Source organism: Haliotis asinina, chromosome 1 (genome assembly GCF_037392515.1).
Source record: "Haliotis asinina isolate JCU_RB_2024 chromosome 1, JCU_Hal_asi_v2, whole genome shotgun sequence".
NCBI lineage: Eukaryota > Metazoa > Mollusca > Gastropoda > Lepetellida > Haliotidae > Haliotis > Haliotis asinina.
Genome location: NC_090280.1, coordinates 86,992,456 through 87,010,000, shown reverse-complemented (window position 1 = coordinate 87,010,000; position 17,545 = coordinate 86,992,456). Strand labels below are relative to the sequence as shown.

Sequence of the window (17,545 nt, the reverse complement as noted above, 5' to 3'; positions counted from 1 at the left end):
GGTTTTGAAGGAGGGTTTCAATAAACATTCCAACAAACATTCCGTGTCTTGGTCACTTGTAGTTTCCACTTTCTAGCCTGATATTTTGAAATACAAGAAAACAAGAAAACAATCTTTCCTGCAGCCAGTCATCAGTTTTTCAGCCCTCTTTTAACTTCCCCCACCCCCAAAGCTTATTGAGACAAATTAAGATAGATTTAAATTTACCATAAGGAAACTAAATCCTGAAACTATTTCTAAAATATGTCATGATATTTACAATTTTAAATGAATTCTGTGTATTGCCTCATACTGCTTCCGTGTGTTATACTGCATATGATAAACTGTTGTAAGGTAAATCATTTATTTATCTATATTTCTATATGTTTGTAACTACTACGTTGATATTTGTATTTTATAGAATATTGTTAATATCTTATCTTATCTTGAGGATCCCAACAACTATCAGCCTTTAGGCAAACACATGCTTCCATTGCTCTAATTACTATAAACAATTGTCATGTACTGGTCTAAACTGGACAGTCATTCATCATATCTGCATTGATGGGTTTAAGTTAGGGTTAATGGGGCTATGAGGTTATCTGAAGCTGTATGTGATTCCAGGGACACCCCCATATTTTACTTTTGATGTTTGGGGTGTGAGATTTTTCACTTTCATGATATCGCCAGACCAATCAGATTTCTTGCTTTAAAGATTTGTGTCTAGAAACATTTTTGCATAAGTAAACATGGCACTCTCAGACAGCACCATCGGCTCTCCATTGTCGGGGAAGTGTTCATCCAAGACAAAATAAAGGATTACTAGAAATACCAGAAATATCCTTAACATCAGTAACATCATGTTGTTAACCTCAGTTGACATCATGAAAATTGATTTGGATAAGCCAACATGCATAAACTAAATCAGGAAGTCTGATGGTAGCCCGTCTCACAGTCCTTGAACCACATTATTTTCCCTACAGTTAAGCCCTCCCTGCAGTGCTAAGGCTCTAAATATAGCAAGTCTACATTTCCATAGGCTTTGACTCTCCCTGGGGCCCCTTTTCAATTAAAATGGGTTTGTTTCGTTTGAAATTATATATATTCAGAGACAAAGCCGTAGTCTAGTCTGACGGTTGTAGTCTCTTGATACAAGGCAGGATTGATGAAGACCCATTTCTTCACAGGGTACTGACCATAGTCCCCACTGACGTGGGACTTGTCAAGCTGGACCATGTGGCCATGTGTAGTGGACTCCATTTTTGTGGTCAGCTGTTGATAGGTATACCACATGGCCCCTATATCCTGAGGCAGCTCATAAATAATGGATGAGTTCAGATGATGTGTGTTATCTGTTGCTTCAGTGATAGTTCCATGGGGAGACAGGGAGACACTCAGATATATCAGTTACTTGTACAGGACTCCAGTTTGATGTATGTTAAGGATAAGGAACTCATGAGGAATAAGTATAAGTATTATGATTAGTATAATAAGTATTCATGACCATCTTCAGGTAACAGCAGCGATTGAAAGAATTTGAGTGAGTGAGTGAGTGATTGAGTGAGTGATAGATAAATATTATGTAAAGTCGGTGTTGACAAACTGCTTGTGAGGTTGCATCCATCCAAGTCTGTCATAAAGCTAAGCAAGTTGAAGGAAGGGCAGCTCACTTGAAGAGTTGGGATTGTCAACCAATGTGAAATTGACATCTTATGTCCTGGCACGCTTAAGGGAAGCAACTCTTCAAAGAGAAGTCTGGCACCTTTAAACGTTTGGAACTCCTCCTATTCCTTTGTTCTGTTCTGGAGACACTTGACTAAATGCCATTTCAGTAACAATATATGCTATAGAGCACTGAAATATATAGGTTGTCATGTGAGTATGTTTGGGGATGGTGAATATCCTGCATAAGGAATAAACACTGTATTTAGCGAGCCTTGGTGTAAATGCGAAGCAGGGAATAATGATACTTTTTTCTGATAAATATGTGTACAAATAATTCTAAGACCATACACAATTGCTGTGGCACATGTGTACTATGTTTTCTTAACTATTATCCTATGTATCACACATTTTTTTTCCCATACATATGTGATATGGCCGCTACCTGGAGCCCTGATGATACATTGTGTTGACCATTTACAGAAAGGTGGAACCACATAAAAACATCTGAAAAATATGCTCTCATGTGCAAATTGACAGTGTAGAAATGCAGAGACATGCAACCAATCAATGATAACGTGCTCATTCAAGCTCCTGTTTCAGGGAATATACACAAACCGGAACACAGAACTCTTAAAACAAACAATTATCTGACACTCAGTCTAATACTGCTGCCCATGTACAAAAATACCCTGGAAATCAAGTTAAATCAGACTTTCCAATCGATTAATGGCTGCCAGATAATCAGTTAGCTAATGTTTGCACAATTTAGGATAGTTTTGTTGGCTAACCAGCAATACCATCGCTTATCAACAACCATCATGTATTTTACAGACAAACGGAGTTGGGTACTCAGGCTTGCAGGTTGATCTATATGCCGAACGTATGCTCTGATGCTTGTAATATCACTGGGCCAGACTTGACTATTTACACACAGCCACAATTTGGGTGGAATACTGCTGAGTATAACATTAAACAACTGGATGCCTTGAGGCACTTGAGTTTCTTACAAACTGACCAAAGATAAAAGCTGAATGTCACAGTTAGCTAAAGAGTGTTGATATATTTGATGTCATAACACCAGGGTCAGATTCTGCTCATCTTCCATTATCACTCTTCAACTGTTTCAATTTGTTAAAACAGCAAAACATCATTGTGACCACATGATTGTGACATCATGGTAACAGATGACATCACAACTGTCTTCAAATCACTGTGATGCAATTTCTTCTGTGGTATCTCTTGTGGAGGCCAGTTATTGACTATTACCCTGACAATGATTTCAGTATGTTTACAACACCAGCCCCAGGGCACACCAGCTGGGAGGCGAGAATGAACAACGCAGGTGTTGAGCTACTTACCCACTATCAATCATCATCACGAACATTCTTAGTCTACTTTATGTCCAGGACAAGGGTAGAGACTGGGGGTGCCTACACTCTGCATGCTATCACCATGTGAAGCAATAACAAGATGTGTTTCATGTTGGATAGTTCTCCAAGACACTTAATCCCATTAAAAAAAATGAGCTGTCTGACTGGTAAATCACTTTCAGAGGGGTTGGAACGAAAATGGTTGAAATATTTGTACTGCAGATATGGTTCAGGCATTGCAACACAGCTGAACATTTAAATCTAAATGTACATCATCTCTGGTCGTGAAACACTGCTTCAGAATTGCTGTGAAAGAGAACATGGAGATGTTTGTGTCCTGGGGTATCAGAGCAGAAATTCTGGACTTGTTTTTAATTGGCAGTAGCTGGAGGAATGTGTGGACTCCATTGTCGTAACACACAGTTGAGTGTGTAATAAAAACATGTGTCACCTAGGATGTACACTCTTGACGTACCTGTCACAACAAACACTCAACAATTTGGGTGACAGGTATTTAGCATAAGTTGCATAAGTCTCTCACGCACCAATGATTACACAGAACTACACTGGACAAAAAAGTTAGGGATCTTGGTATGATTATGACTGGATATTTTATCAGTGTGTCAATGAATAGATAGCTCATTATTCATAATTTTAAAATTAACATATATCCCTAACCATTTTTGTCCACTATACAATTATAATGGTTGATATAAAATTCCTAGTTTATATAAATATTACCATTTATCTTACCTCACACATAAATTTCCCTTTCTGATTGGCCAAGCACTATTCTATTACTTTCAATGTACCCCACTTACAAGTGAGGTACATTGCAATGCATCCCACTGCTAATGGCAACTCATTTGTTACTTTGTGGTAGTAATTCTGTATCTCAAATAACACTGAATCACGTATGATGCATGGAAATTACCAATTTTGCGCGAATGCAATTCTATGGAAGGGAGATAACTCTAAACTTGTTTTTCTTGTTTCGTCTGCAAAATCTAGAGATGACTACGAAAAGATTCCAATTAATACATTTTGACAAATGTAGTCCCTGTGAATATTAAGACAGGGTTGTACGCTGTGGTGACTTCATTGAGACAATACCTTCGGGAAAACAGCAAGATGCAAGATTCCAATTGTAAATTTCACTCAGGTTGGCTGAAGTGTATGATGAGAAACCAATGCTTCCAACAGTTAAATATTAACATAGAGGTGTTCAGGATGATTCGGGCTCAGGGAACATAAACAAATATCGAGGGTACATCAACCCATGCCCCTTTGTGACCAGTGAACAACTTATATTGTTAAATTACCTGTTCAGTACAGTCTTGGAGCTAGGTCTATATTTATCTTGACAGGATCAATCAGAAGCAGCTCTGCACTTTTATGATGTCAAAAAACAACATATTAATATGAAAGTTATCTTAATTCACATGATTTGAATTTGCATATGAATCTCAGAACTTTACTTAAATTTTCAGTAATATCCCTCTAAAAGCTACTTGTCAATGATGATTAGTCATTGTCGTTTTGCTCGTCCAGGTATTACTGGGAAAGCAGGTTGAAAGGTTCGTATAAAATGAAATCTGGGTAAGCTAGTGATAGACAGCATGGGCAAACATTCTGACCAGTGACAAGATGACCTGGCTCCGCATGAACTGATCATAGTGCTATGGTGGTCATAGCTGACATAATTAACAACTTATAGTACTAAGGGAATCGTAACTCCCATACTTTAACATATACTTATGACTGTCGTAGTGCTAAGGTGATTGTAACTCCCGTACTTTAACACATACTTTGACTGTTGTAGTACGAAGGTGATCGTAACTCCCATACTTTAACACATACTTATGACTGTCATAGTACGAAGGTGATCGTAACTCCCATACTCTAACATATACTTATGACTGTCGTAGTGCTAAGGTGATTGTAACTCCCACAATTTTACATTAACTTTCAACTGTTGTCGTGTTAAGGTGAGTAACTCCAATACTTTTGCATAGGCTTACGACTGTTCATAGTGCTAGGGCGATCATAACTCTGACACATTACCATCGACTTTCGGCTTCTTGTACCACTACGATGGTTTTGTGGAATGGGACCTGAACTACAACTTAAATTCTTTGTCAGACATTTCAATCATTCTAATAGGTTGTAGAAACATATTTCAACCTTTGCTAGGCTGTTCATGTTGACAAAGTGCCCAAGGACAAATACTGCCTTCTCAAACTTCCACACCTCATTTCTTTCAGACAAGTTAAACAACTAACAAGAACACATCAGTCAGTTGATTTTTGTCTAAGGACCAGCAAAACATATCATCATTGTCTCGTTCAACACAAGCTTGCCCTGAAGGTGTAGCAGCTGAGTGAATGGTCGGAATGTGTGTGATCATTTCACAGCCATGGATCAAAGCCATGGTGATCCTAAAGACAGCAATAACTCAGCAGAAGGAGCCCTAATGTTCTGTAGACTCTACTACTTCTTGGTGTGAGTGAGTCTCACATTAACAGGCCTCTGGATCAACCAAAATAGAGGTTGTGTTTTGGAGGGATGTGCCAGATGTGCTATAACGATTCACTTGGTGATTGTAGTGCCACAACTATCGCAATTTTATGTCAAAGAATGGGAGTTACAATCATCTTAGTGTTTAGTTCGTTTTGTGGAACTGGTCCAGGTTATCTGGCTGTTATGAACAGAAGGTGCTCTAATTTAAATGTCTGGTTTGAAGTAATTTTGGGGTGTTTCTCTTTTTCACTCACCAGTATTACAGATAGGGCTACCTGTAAATAACTGACCTGAACCAGACAAACACATGATTGATAGTATGAGCAAAAACCCATTGTTGGGGAAGCACAGATTGCTGGATAATCATTTCAACATAGAGTCCAGATTTCCCAAGCTGCTTATTGTTGTCAAGGATTAAAGGGTGATTTGTTCCATAAGGGGCTAAAAATTCCATTGCCCAACGTAAAGGACAAGTCAGTTCTCATTTCGGGCAATCAAACAATGGTATCTTATTTGTGCATGGGCTAGTAGATAATTTCTGATTACGCTTTCAAACCTGCTCATATGTGCTCAAAATGTAGCTAATAATTTTTGCAATATTAATACAGTAGGGTCATCTTATTTTTCGATAAATAGTCTAGTTAGCATAAAGATCGAATACCATGTTGATTTATTCATCCATATCTACATCATCATGATTATGTCATAAAATAAGGGCAAGAGGAAATTAGTCAGGACAAGCTACTTTCGTAAAGTCACTTGCTCTGTGGCAAGTGTACTTTTATAAAATGTTTTGAACCCCTGTTTGTTTCTAGTGATTATGGTTTTACTCTACATTCAAAGACAAATAAATATCCCTGGAAAATCATCACAGAGCCCACCAGATCAGGATCAAAACATTGTTGGCTCATGAGGAATCAAACTGTGGTATTCCACACAATGAATGAATACTTTCACCATTACTCTTCTCCATACTTTGGTCCACGTAAGTGGAAATGTTGCAGAATCTGGACACAACTGACAACCAACATCCCCCTAATCTCCACATCAAAGACATATTCACCTGGTTCTGTGGATGGTGGATAAACTCCCGTATTGTCTTTGTCTTACAAAAGCTTGCATTGGAACTCTTGCATTTGAAGAGTCAGATCCTTGTTGACACACTACCTCAAATATGCCAGAACATCATGTAAAGGACACTTCCCAAGATGAACGTTTGGACAAATTACAAAACGATATGGGCATTTAATGTTTGAGGAAAATATGTGAGTGAGTGAGTCAGCGAGTTTAACAAAACTTTTGATAAAACATGTCAATTTAATATGGGAGGAACCCTTGATGACAGATGCTAATTGCACTGGTGGAATTCACAAGCAGACATATAGAGGATCACTACAAGAGCCAACCTTGAACCTGTACTTAAAATCATAGGACTCTCATATGCCAAAGGGAGGCCACTCTGGCGATTACAGTGACTTTGCCTCTATTATCAAGCTTCTCCTCTTGGAGCTAACATACTGCACACTGTTCACATCAAGAAAACTATTAATGTATTCTATCAACAGCTTTCGATTAATATATTTTACCAACAACAACACATACATCACGATACACGAAACCTTATTTATTAAACCTTACCTCTTGAACATACACATGCCTAACAAATTTGTTTGTATAAGATATTGAATTAACTTCCTGAACAAATACTTAGTATTCAACAAAACTAAACTTAGACCTATGTATGTTTCACTTGACTTGTTTTTTACCAATGCAATGCAGTTCACATTCTCATGGCTGGCCTACAGAAACTGATAAGAGGCCCAGATGGGGTGTTCTGTTTTACATTACTCCAAAAATTCATTGTAAAAGGAAGACAATTCAAGTTGCATTAAAATGATTGATGCAAAATGTACATAAATCGCTCGATATGAAATTGAACTCGACTGCTTAACGGAATTAAGCTAGTAATTAATGGGGCAGCAGGGTAGCCAAGTGGTTTAAGCATCTGCTTGTCACCGTGAAGACCCAGGTTTGATTCCCCACATGTCTGCAACGTGTGAACCCTGTAAAAGCAGTGTATTAACAAACTCACCTAATGTATTAAAAAAAGGAAACAAGATACAGTAACCCATGTTCTCCTACAGAGAGACTGAAAATCCATATTTGTATAGAGATGATACTGCACTTTCTATTTAACCTCACAGCTTACCCACCATTTGCATGGGATTTTTCACTTTGCCACAAATAAGACTGACTAAAGGTACCATAGGTCTGCAGATTTGCAACAGCACCCATCAGGAACCTCATGACATCTGTAAAACAGGCTATATATGTGAGAAAATGTCAGACATTCTCTCCATTTCTTACCAACAAGCCAAACACAGACAAGCTTCGTCCTATCACACATCACAATCTCTTTAGCAGAAAGCATGTGTAACTTGAGTCAAGTGACTTTTTGAAAACAAATTCGAGTCAACTCAAGGCCTGTAATTAGCATGTGTTTTGGGGCATCAGCAGGCCAGGACCCTTTTGGTTTGATTTTTCTGGCAGAAAATGCGATGATAGGCACACAAGCATATCTTTCTTTATTCCACAGTCATGGAAGGAGACAAGTAAGTAAAACTAGGACTTCCTAATTTCAGTGAAAACATAATACACATGATGACTGTTGTAATCGGTAATCACCATTACGACAGTGACACCAAATAAATACTATAGTTTGAGTGTATATAAACCAGTGGTTGATGTAAAGAACAACCTGTAATAAGTCAAACCTGCAGTCAACGTTATTATAGCTGTGACTCTGTATCTTTGTATCTCAACTGTGCAAATCTATCAATCGATAAAAATGAAAACAGACATAGACATCAATGATCAATACCATCAGTAACAACACTAGCGATGATAATCGATAACATACTCTATTGATTGGTGAGTTTAGCAGATTGTAGGCAACCTTACAGATATATATGCTCACAAACACATTCAAACACTGCATCGTGTGTAACACTGCATCAGTTATCATTAAGAAATAGTTACAAAGCACAACATGCACAGAAATAACTTTGAAATACACAAATCATTTGGAGCCATTGATGACTGCTAACTGATCAGTGGGGACAAACTAATTATTCAGCAATAATCAATTTCATTATCCCACACTCACGATGCTGGACTGCATAATACTTGCATATTACATGTGTGAGGCAAATATAGTATCCTATATCAGCCTTAATGTTAATATAGAAGGCAAAAAGGATATTTCAGCCCATGATCCGATCATGGGAGTCCTTGCGGTAGGAATGTATCGAGCTCAGAAATCTACCTTAATTCAAGAGACCTTCTTTCTTGGGTGGTTTGTTTGGAGTCTGGGTTCTCCCTGAGTTGTGTGATGATCTCAAATTTTAGATCATTCTAGCCATGATGTTCTGAATTAAAGTGAAGTGCGACAGGTTTGTCACGCTCATGAGTCATATCAGCGTAGTGTTCTGTTAATCTGTCTCTGAAACATGTTTGAGTTTCACAAATGTATTGTTTCTTGCAGTATTTGCAAGTGAGAAGGTATACTATATTCCAAGATTGGCAAGAGAAGGTTCTTTTTTTGAAGACCTTATTTGTAACTGACCTTGTTTAAGTGTCACTGCTTGTTTTAGTGAAGTGCAAATTTTGCAATTATCTCCATCACACACGATGTCGACAAAGTTGACAATTTGGCCACCACTTTGTGGTAACAGTAATTGTCTAGGTAATGTTAAACTAAGTCTCCAAGCCTCTTTTCTCTGTATTGGTGCTGTTATCAGTAAAATAACATTAGTTGTAACTATAGTAGCGTGACCTGAAAAATACTAAAATACTATCGGTAAATTCAAACGGACATGGCTGCTGATTTCGCACTGAATAGCATAAATCTCAGGGTATTAACAATTCAAATCAGAGACCATCAGTTATTATTTACACCACTTATATGGTTGGTAAATCGTATCCGTCATATTACCGTAATTCAAATATTAAACAGTCACATTAGCACTGTCCTATCAGGCCTACCATACAAACGGTGAACAAAGCATCAAACCTGAACTCATATACACCAAACAGAAGAAAATCACTAAAATAGGAAAATAATCTTACCAAACTGCATTAATATCCTTTAAAACAGAAACAAACCCTCTGTAACGGAAAACTTATTGTCTGAAATGGAAACAAAACTTGCGTATCAGCTACAACAGTGCCTGAGAATGGTCACCGAGTGTACCCAATTAAAAATTGGCATTCATAGCATCCAAAAACAGCAACCACAGCATCCCGAAACGGCATAAAAATCGCCAAAGACGGCAGCAAGGGGAGATGAACAAGCTTTGGTCAAATAATGTTTTTTGTCACCATGAGTCTAATCATGAAAATTTGGTATCAGTTGTATGCTACGCCTGCCTATCATCAGTTCCAGCAAGAGCTATATCCTGAGGCCTATGTGTCTCCAATAATTTGTGTCTTGATACAAAGGTATCTAAGGGCAGGGGTGCAATTTTTTTCTTAAAAGCCATTTGCCACTTGTCCTGCATAGTTTTCTACTTGCCCTGATTATTTTACATATTCATGATGATATAATTATGAAAGAATAAATCAACATGGTATTTGATGTTAATATACTGGACTATTTATCCAGAAGCGGTAAACTGCAAAGAATGATGACTCTATTTTATTATCACTGCAAAAATTAATTCATTTTTTTTCTTGTATTATGTCAAAGTTTAACAGTTACATTTTGAACAGATTTGAAATGAAATCCAGTTTATTTTTCAATTTGAAACCATAAGCAAAGATTATCTAGCATTGAGTAAGGTTACATTATTTGATTGCCAGACATAAGAACTGATTTGTCAAGGGTGTTGGGCCATGGGATTTTTGGACCCCTGGAGGGACATGGTGCTAACACCACCGACCAGTATTACAAAACTATGAGAGACATGAATAAGTTCTGTTTCACACCAATCATATTTACCAAACTTTCAGTTAATCAAAGCTAAGCTTATCAGTTTTTGATTGAATGTGCAACAATCCATGGTGATTCCACAACAAGGCAGAATCAATTTATGACACTGATACAATCTGGTTACCACTTATTTTACAAAAAACTCTCCGGTGAGGTATGTCAAGTAAGGAAACGATGACACAGTTGGCTCTCAATGACATAATCCTATGACAATGACATACAAACTGATTCACTGCAGTTAGTGTAACAACAGCCTGTAACTAATCAAATCTGGCAGTGACAAACCACTGGTTGATAGTATGAGCACTGATCCATCAGATGATGATACTATCAGCAAGACCTCTTTGACTGCCTCTGAAAGCTACAACCACAATGGGATACCAAGTATTTGTCCCTCATCAGAATCCCCATGTCACACAAAAACAATTATTACAAACAAAAGTGAGCAAGTTGCGAGTTTAGTTTTACACCGCTTTTAGCAAACTTCCAGCAACATCATTGGGTGGGGGGAAGGGGGAAGGAAGAAGAGAGAAAGAGAGAAGCAGAGACACAAGAGGTGGGCTTCAGACACATTATACCCACGTGGGGAATCGAACCCTGGTCTTCGGCGTGACGAGCGAACACTTTAACCACTAGGCTTTCCCATTACTCCACCACAAACAATAAGACACACTACATCATCGCTTGGACACAGAACCCTTTTGTGCATGAAGGTCCCTGTATATGTGAAGAACGGTAATGCATGCAAAATGCTAAAATAGGAGGTCATTATGTCATGAGCTTCAAAGACCAGCACATCTGGCATGGCTTAACAGTTACAAGGATGGTCCACCATTGCTGTCTAACACTGGTGCCAAGAAGGCCAGTCAGTCATTAGATTCTATCGGAAACAATTACGAACATGATGCACAGTTTCTACCAGGCTGAGCACACTAATTACTGTGGTAGGAAAGGTAATTGGCCAGCTTAGCTACTTACTCATACCGATAACGATGCCTGCTTTCATTAGAGAAAATTACATGTATATTTTGTTACACATCATTACGGGTCATGGTAATAGGAACTGAAGTACAACTGCTCCCCGAAGCAATTTCTGCCATATTGGTGATAATTGTCTTTATATATGATAATCTTCAGAAGGAACACATGCACAAATCATTATCACATATATCATTTGAAGATGAAAGCCTGCAACTTCTCACTTATTGATAACAACAACTTTTGTGTACATTCATCTTCAGTGGAAACACATAAGAAATTATTATGATTCGTACCAAGGTCATTGGCTGCAACTTCTCTTTTATTGATAATAACAATCTTTATATACACTAATCTTCAGTAGGAACGCATCAGAAATCATTATATATTTGTACGGAGGTCATCGGCTGCAACTTCTCATGTATTGATAATAACAACCTTTATATATGCTTATCTTCAGTAGGAACGCATCAGAAATCATTATATGATTCATACGGAGGTCATCGGCTGCAATTTCAGCTTCTGGGGGATAACCAGAGTTAAGTGAACTTGGTGCACCAGGATCAGCTAATCACAGGGTTTTACATTAACATAAAAACCTAGGGGTCCAAAAGACATTGAATCGCTAATGTCAAGGGTCATTCCTGGAAATAAGATGGTTCAGTAGAGTATATGAAAAGGTCTAGCAAACTGGTCTGTTGGAGCTGATTAGAAGACCATTATATACTGAACAACAATAGAAATGCAATTCTGGATTCTTGTGAAGTTTTTCTAAAAAAGACATAAACATGAACGCTTACTTTTAAGAGATTTCATTTTTTCGAAACTTGCATTTCTTTCGCTGTTCAATATATTTCAGGTCAAGAACTTGGTGCAGTAAATATCACTGTGTGTCCCTTGAGGCACATTATGTACATTAGCATCTAATGGATGCACACAACACTAAAATCTACTGAAAATCACACGAAATGACTGTTTAGATTCAGATCCTGGAACTGAGTGAGGTTAACAGAATGCGCCCAACCAGACCCAGAACTCCAGAGGTTATTTAATCATCAAAATGGCTTCTCTTGATCCCAGTGTTACAATAACAGCCATGGAGTCTGATTTTCCATTGCCAGTTCCAGCAGTGTCGTCTGCCTCAAACACATTTTACATTCAAACCAAGCTGTAGTCCTGAATGAAGCAAGTCTATATTTTCCTCACTTTTTTAATCTCCCATTTCCTATTTCCCCTCCCTGAACGTATGTATGAAGTAAGTCTAGATTTTAACATTCTGAATCTCCTATCTATTTTTAAAATACCCTTCCTGAATATCTGTAGTCCTCTATGAAGTAAGTCTATATTTTTCTCACATTCTGAATCTCCCATCTCCTTGTTCCCCTTCCTGAATATCTGAAGTCCTCAATGAAGCAAGTCTAGCTTTTCCTCTGGTTCTGAATCTCCAATCTCACTGGGGTTCCTTTAGAATTTAAATATTTATTTGTTTTTATCAAAATAATATGTTTATATTTCATATGTTTGGAGTATAAGGGTTAGTCTGCCAGCAGCGGAGTAGACCTGAATCAGACACCCAACTGAGCACAGAGCCCCACAAACTGTGAGATAGGCTGCAGGCGTGGCTTAAGTTTTCATCCCAGAGTAATGTGATTACACTTTATGCCTTGCCAAGGCCACAAAAACAGCTAGAACAACACTAAATTAAGATAGATTTCCATATGTTCCCCATCCAATCAAATCTGAGAAATGGAAACAGGTTTCAGGAAAACAGAAAATTTCACAAAAGACACAAAAAGCTAAATAAATATAACAAATATATATGGATGACAACTTTAATTCTAGAGCATGATGTTTCCATACAGGTTCCTGTATCGTCTTCAGGTATGAAAAGTATGTTTACTGCAAAATGATACTGGAACCTGTATTGAAACATGCTCTAGAATTAAAGAAGTTGTCGTCTATATGTACTTGTTCTATCTACTTCCAAGTTCTAAAATACCTCTTATGAAGGCAAATCAAAATACATGAAACATTAATTCTACATATGCATTATGCATTAAGTGGTATCATGTTCTAATTAAAAATAAATACCAACATATTTTTCAAATCAATACACAACTGATGAAAAATACCCATAAAACATGCAACCGGACAAAATCCACACACAGTCCTCAGAAGTACACACAACCATTTCGCAAAATGATTAACGCCCTCTTTTTCACTCTGGACAACAAATGCCCAAATCCTTAAACACATTTATTGTTGTCAACCTGTTGACATCATGTCCTACAACCTGGGTTTTCCCCAATCCAGATAGATGGCAAATTTGACAAGTCGGATAGTTAAACAGGGGGATTAGCAGGCCAACAAAAGCAACATGAGCAGAACGTCACATCTACTCGCTAAGTCAGATGAACCAACATGAGTAGAATGTTAAACTGCATCTGTCAATATTATGGCTTTGAAGAGACAAAGGGTTTCATACCTATGTCTCTCAAACATGACAGAGCCCTGAGCAGCTCACTGAACCTTAAATGAATGAATTGAAGCAGGCAGGGTGGGACAGAGAAACATCAAAGTTTTCATGGTTCATATTCCAGGGATGATCTGCAGGTTCAACACCTGCCAGTTACAATGTATGAGGCTTGTATGTATTGACACAAAGGCTATTCAGCTTCACCCACACATTCACAAAGCAAGGGAAGACTACCATCGATCTTCACACATTGAACAATTCAACAATTTTATGCAGGTGTCACAAGATTACAGGGACAGGAGGAACGTGTGAATATGTTCAAACTGTACAACCTACGACCTCATCGTCAAATCTACATGCATTGCAAAAAAACCCCACAAATGTATTTCTTACACAGGCGAGGTTATCTTGACATGTCGTACTATGTTTACTATGTCATAACAGTCTTTGGGAAATAAACACAGGATTCATCAATAAATTGGTTTCTGGTTTGATGGGGGGAGGAAGGTGAAACATGGTGTACTCACGTTGCCATCTTCTCCTCCTGTCGGGAACATGATGGAAGATGGTAAGGCACTCAAAAATGTCTTCCACTCAGTTCTAGGCACCAAGCACTTACTCCACTGATTTCCTGCTAGTAAACCACTCCAACACAAAACAACACTCCTACTGGGCTCCAGAAGTATTCTTAACAAATTTCACTCAAATTCACACTCATAAGATGAAAATTTACACAAATATCCTGCAATCCACCCTCTCACGACTGCCCCTGGGAACTAATAGCATCAATGGCAGACGGACCAAGCTAGCAGACGGCAAGGCACAAGCACAAGGGGCCCTGTTGGGGTGAGGATTGAAGCTTTGATATACACATTATTCCTTTCAGCCTCTTGCTGCTGTTAGCTGCACTCAATTGAGAAGTTCATAGCTTCAAGCATGTAGGGGTGAAATCTCGCAGTTTCTGGTCATGTGATCAGGCGAGGCCCTGCAAGGGTTGTGATTGATTGACAGGTGGTAATCTGTGCTTGTAGTCAAAACACTTTGTCAGTTGCTACAAGCCAAGCTTAGGTGGTAGAATGAGATAATATTGGGATAATACAATGATTGCTCAGCTTGTGGGACAACATGTGACAGTGTGACTGGCTATCTCAGCACGTTCAACATCTGATAGGCTAGCCTGGTGTCAATTGAGCACATATGCGTCCTATTAGCTTTAATTCAGCTCAGCACACTTGCTGATGATTCATACCTCCAAACACAACTACTGAACGTTCAAGGTCAATTCACACCAACCCCTAAGGGCCGTGATGAACATTTCTAATTTCCATACAGAATATTTCAAGCCGAAAATATTTCTCACAATGAAACAGACTTAATTTTGACATTAATCAGCCTTGATATGAGATTACAGCTATTGAGACTCTCAACACACAATCAATATATGGATTTGGCCATAGTTTCCATATGCTTTACACATTTGTCCATATTCATACTAATTTCTAAAAGGCTTACAAATTATGAGCCAAAGATAACCTAAAAAAGTAATCCTGACTCAATTAACGTGCCCAAACAACCGTGCTGTAGCTGTCTACATGTTTCACAGACCAGTGTAAAGCCTTCAATAGCCTATGAGGAGAGTGAACACAAAGCAAGTTCCGGAGCTAATGATGTATATCCAATACAAAGGAAGCCAGTCCTTGACCAACACCTCCACAAGCGCAGATCCAGAACCTAAACACAATATCAGTTGGTTGGAGAGTGATTACAATCTGGTATCCAACACCAACTCAGCCTTGAATCTTTTTTTTCATGAAATACACTTGTTTTCATACTGATGTTTTGATACTGAAACCCAGATTTACCACAGTGAATAAGATGATAAATCTAGTTTCATACTGGTACATATCTTCAGATTTCAATTTAAGTTTTACAACTTTGAACTAAAGAACATTGTAGACTAATGCTTTATGTCTGAATATCAATAAGTTTGATAATATCAAGCAAACCCACATAAACTGAAAAGGAACCCCAGGGGGGACCAGAGATTCAGACGAAATCTAGACTTGCTTCATTTAGGGCTTTGGCATTGCAAGAAGGGCTTAGCAATAGAGAAAATAATGTGGTTCAAGGACTGTGAGACAGTTCCAAACGGACATTGGTACTGATAACAGTCTGTTTAGTCTCTTTTCCCAGTCAAAAAACGTTGGTCAAGTTAGCATTTCAAATAAAAGTCAATACATTACATACATGAACACTAATAACTACTGAAAATCTTGTCATGTGATCCAGGGTTTTCAGTTTGACTCAGGTTCCATGAATATGGTATAAGAATCATATTACCACCTCTCACACTCTACACTGTCACCAGATAATAACAACCCTATTCTACATCAGTGATACAGAGGTGGTATCCCACAGAAAGTCTTGAATTACTGGAACTTGACTCCCTGAACATTTGCCACCCAATAATAAACCCCTTTAATCAAGATCTGCCTCTGTAAAGGGCTGTTTGAAGAGCTGTGCTATATATACCCTGATACTGAGCGATAAACTCTCTCAATGGCAGCTCTGTGCCGATCTGCCTGTTGCTTCTGCAGGGATAGGCCAGATAATGGGTTTCATTGAAAACGGTAATTCACATACTAAAGCTGACAGATCTTAGATGTGTTTAACTGCTGAAGAGGCCAGACGTACATTTAACACTGATGAAAACAGCTGTTGCAACTGAATGCCTAGACAAGCTTCAATAATATTATGTAGACTGGATGGGGTTAAAAGAATACAAAAAAACGGCACATAAAGTGTCTTTCAAGACTATATCATTCCATGAAGAGACGAGCTATCAACCATGTTTTTGATTGGTTCATACCAGCTACAAACATACTAACCATATCATGAGAGCTTGAAAAAACCAAGTGTGAGTAATGCAAACCAGTGGTCAATGTCATGAACATTGTACCATGGATTCAGGGCAGGATTTCACTTCATGAACCAAGACAGTCTGAACACTCATACCCCTTCAACAAGTCTGATATCTGTTGACAAAATGCAGTCTCTCAAATGAAAATGTCACAGAAAAAACACAGTGCTAAATTTCATTTGAATAAAATGAAATGAAAAGACTAGGGACCTACTCCACTTTCCTTGAATTCTAGAAAAATACACAAACAATAAGTATGGGAACACCCTAAAACTTTATAGTCATATATAAATTATGTGGTGAAGTCATTTATACTATACTCTAAGGTACATGCAAGGTTTTGTGTGCTTAATGGACACTTCAAACAACAAATTAGAACATGTAGCAACTGTATCAATATTTGATGAGTTTGAGAGAAATGAAACACTGTCAAAAACAATGAAAAACATGGGTGCCAAAACACATGAGGACCATCTTTGATTCCAATGCCCAAACACAACAGACTGGTTGACTAGTTGCATTCAGCAAATTACAGCTGCTTAAGTGTTATGAGAATATAACTGCACCAGACAATCCAGTGATTGATATTATGAGCCTCAAAATGCACAATTAGGATACAATGACATACATCAACAGTTATCAAGTGT

General features: G+C 38.1%; 1 protein-coding gene across 5 annotated transcripts in view; it reads right to left on the bottom strand.

The window, feature by feature from the left end:
• The window catches only part of LOC137298906 (septin-2B-like), a 104,919-nt gene that overhangs the window by 32,194 nt on the left and 55,180 nt on the right, over nt 1-17,545 (bottom strand). Inside the window, exon 1 of one of the 5 annotated variants that reach the window (XM_067831300.1) lies at nt 14,506-15,056. The exons of 3 other annotated variants lie outside the window; for them this stretch is intronic. In XM_067831300.1, the coding sequence (XP_067687401.1) occupies nt 14,506-14,535 (30 nt within the window). In that variant the 5' untranslated portion in view covers nt 14,536-15,056. Of the gene's footprint in view, nt 1-14,505; nt 15,057-17,545 lie in introns of those variants that run through there. One more of the 5 variants, XM_067831309.1, reaches the window with a different exon arrangement.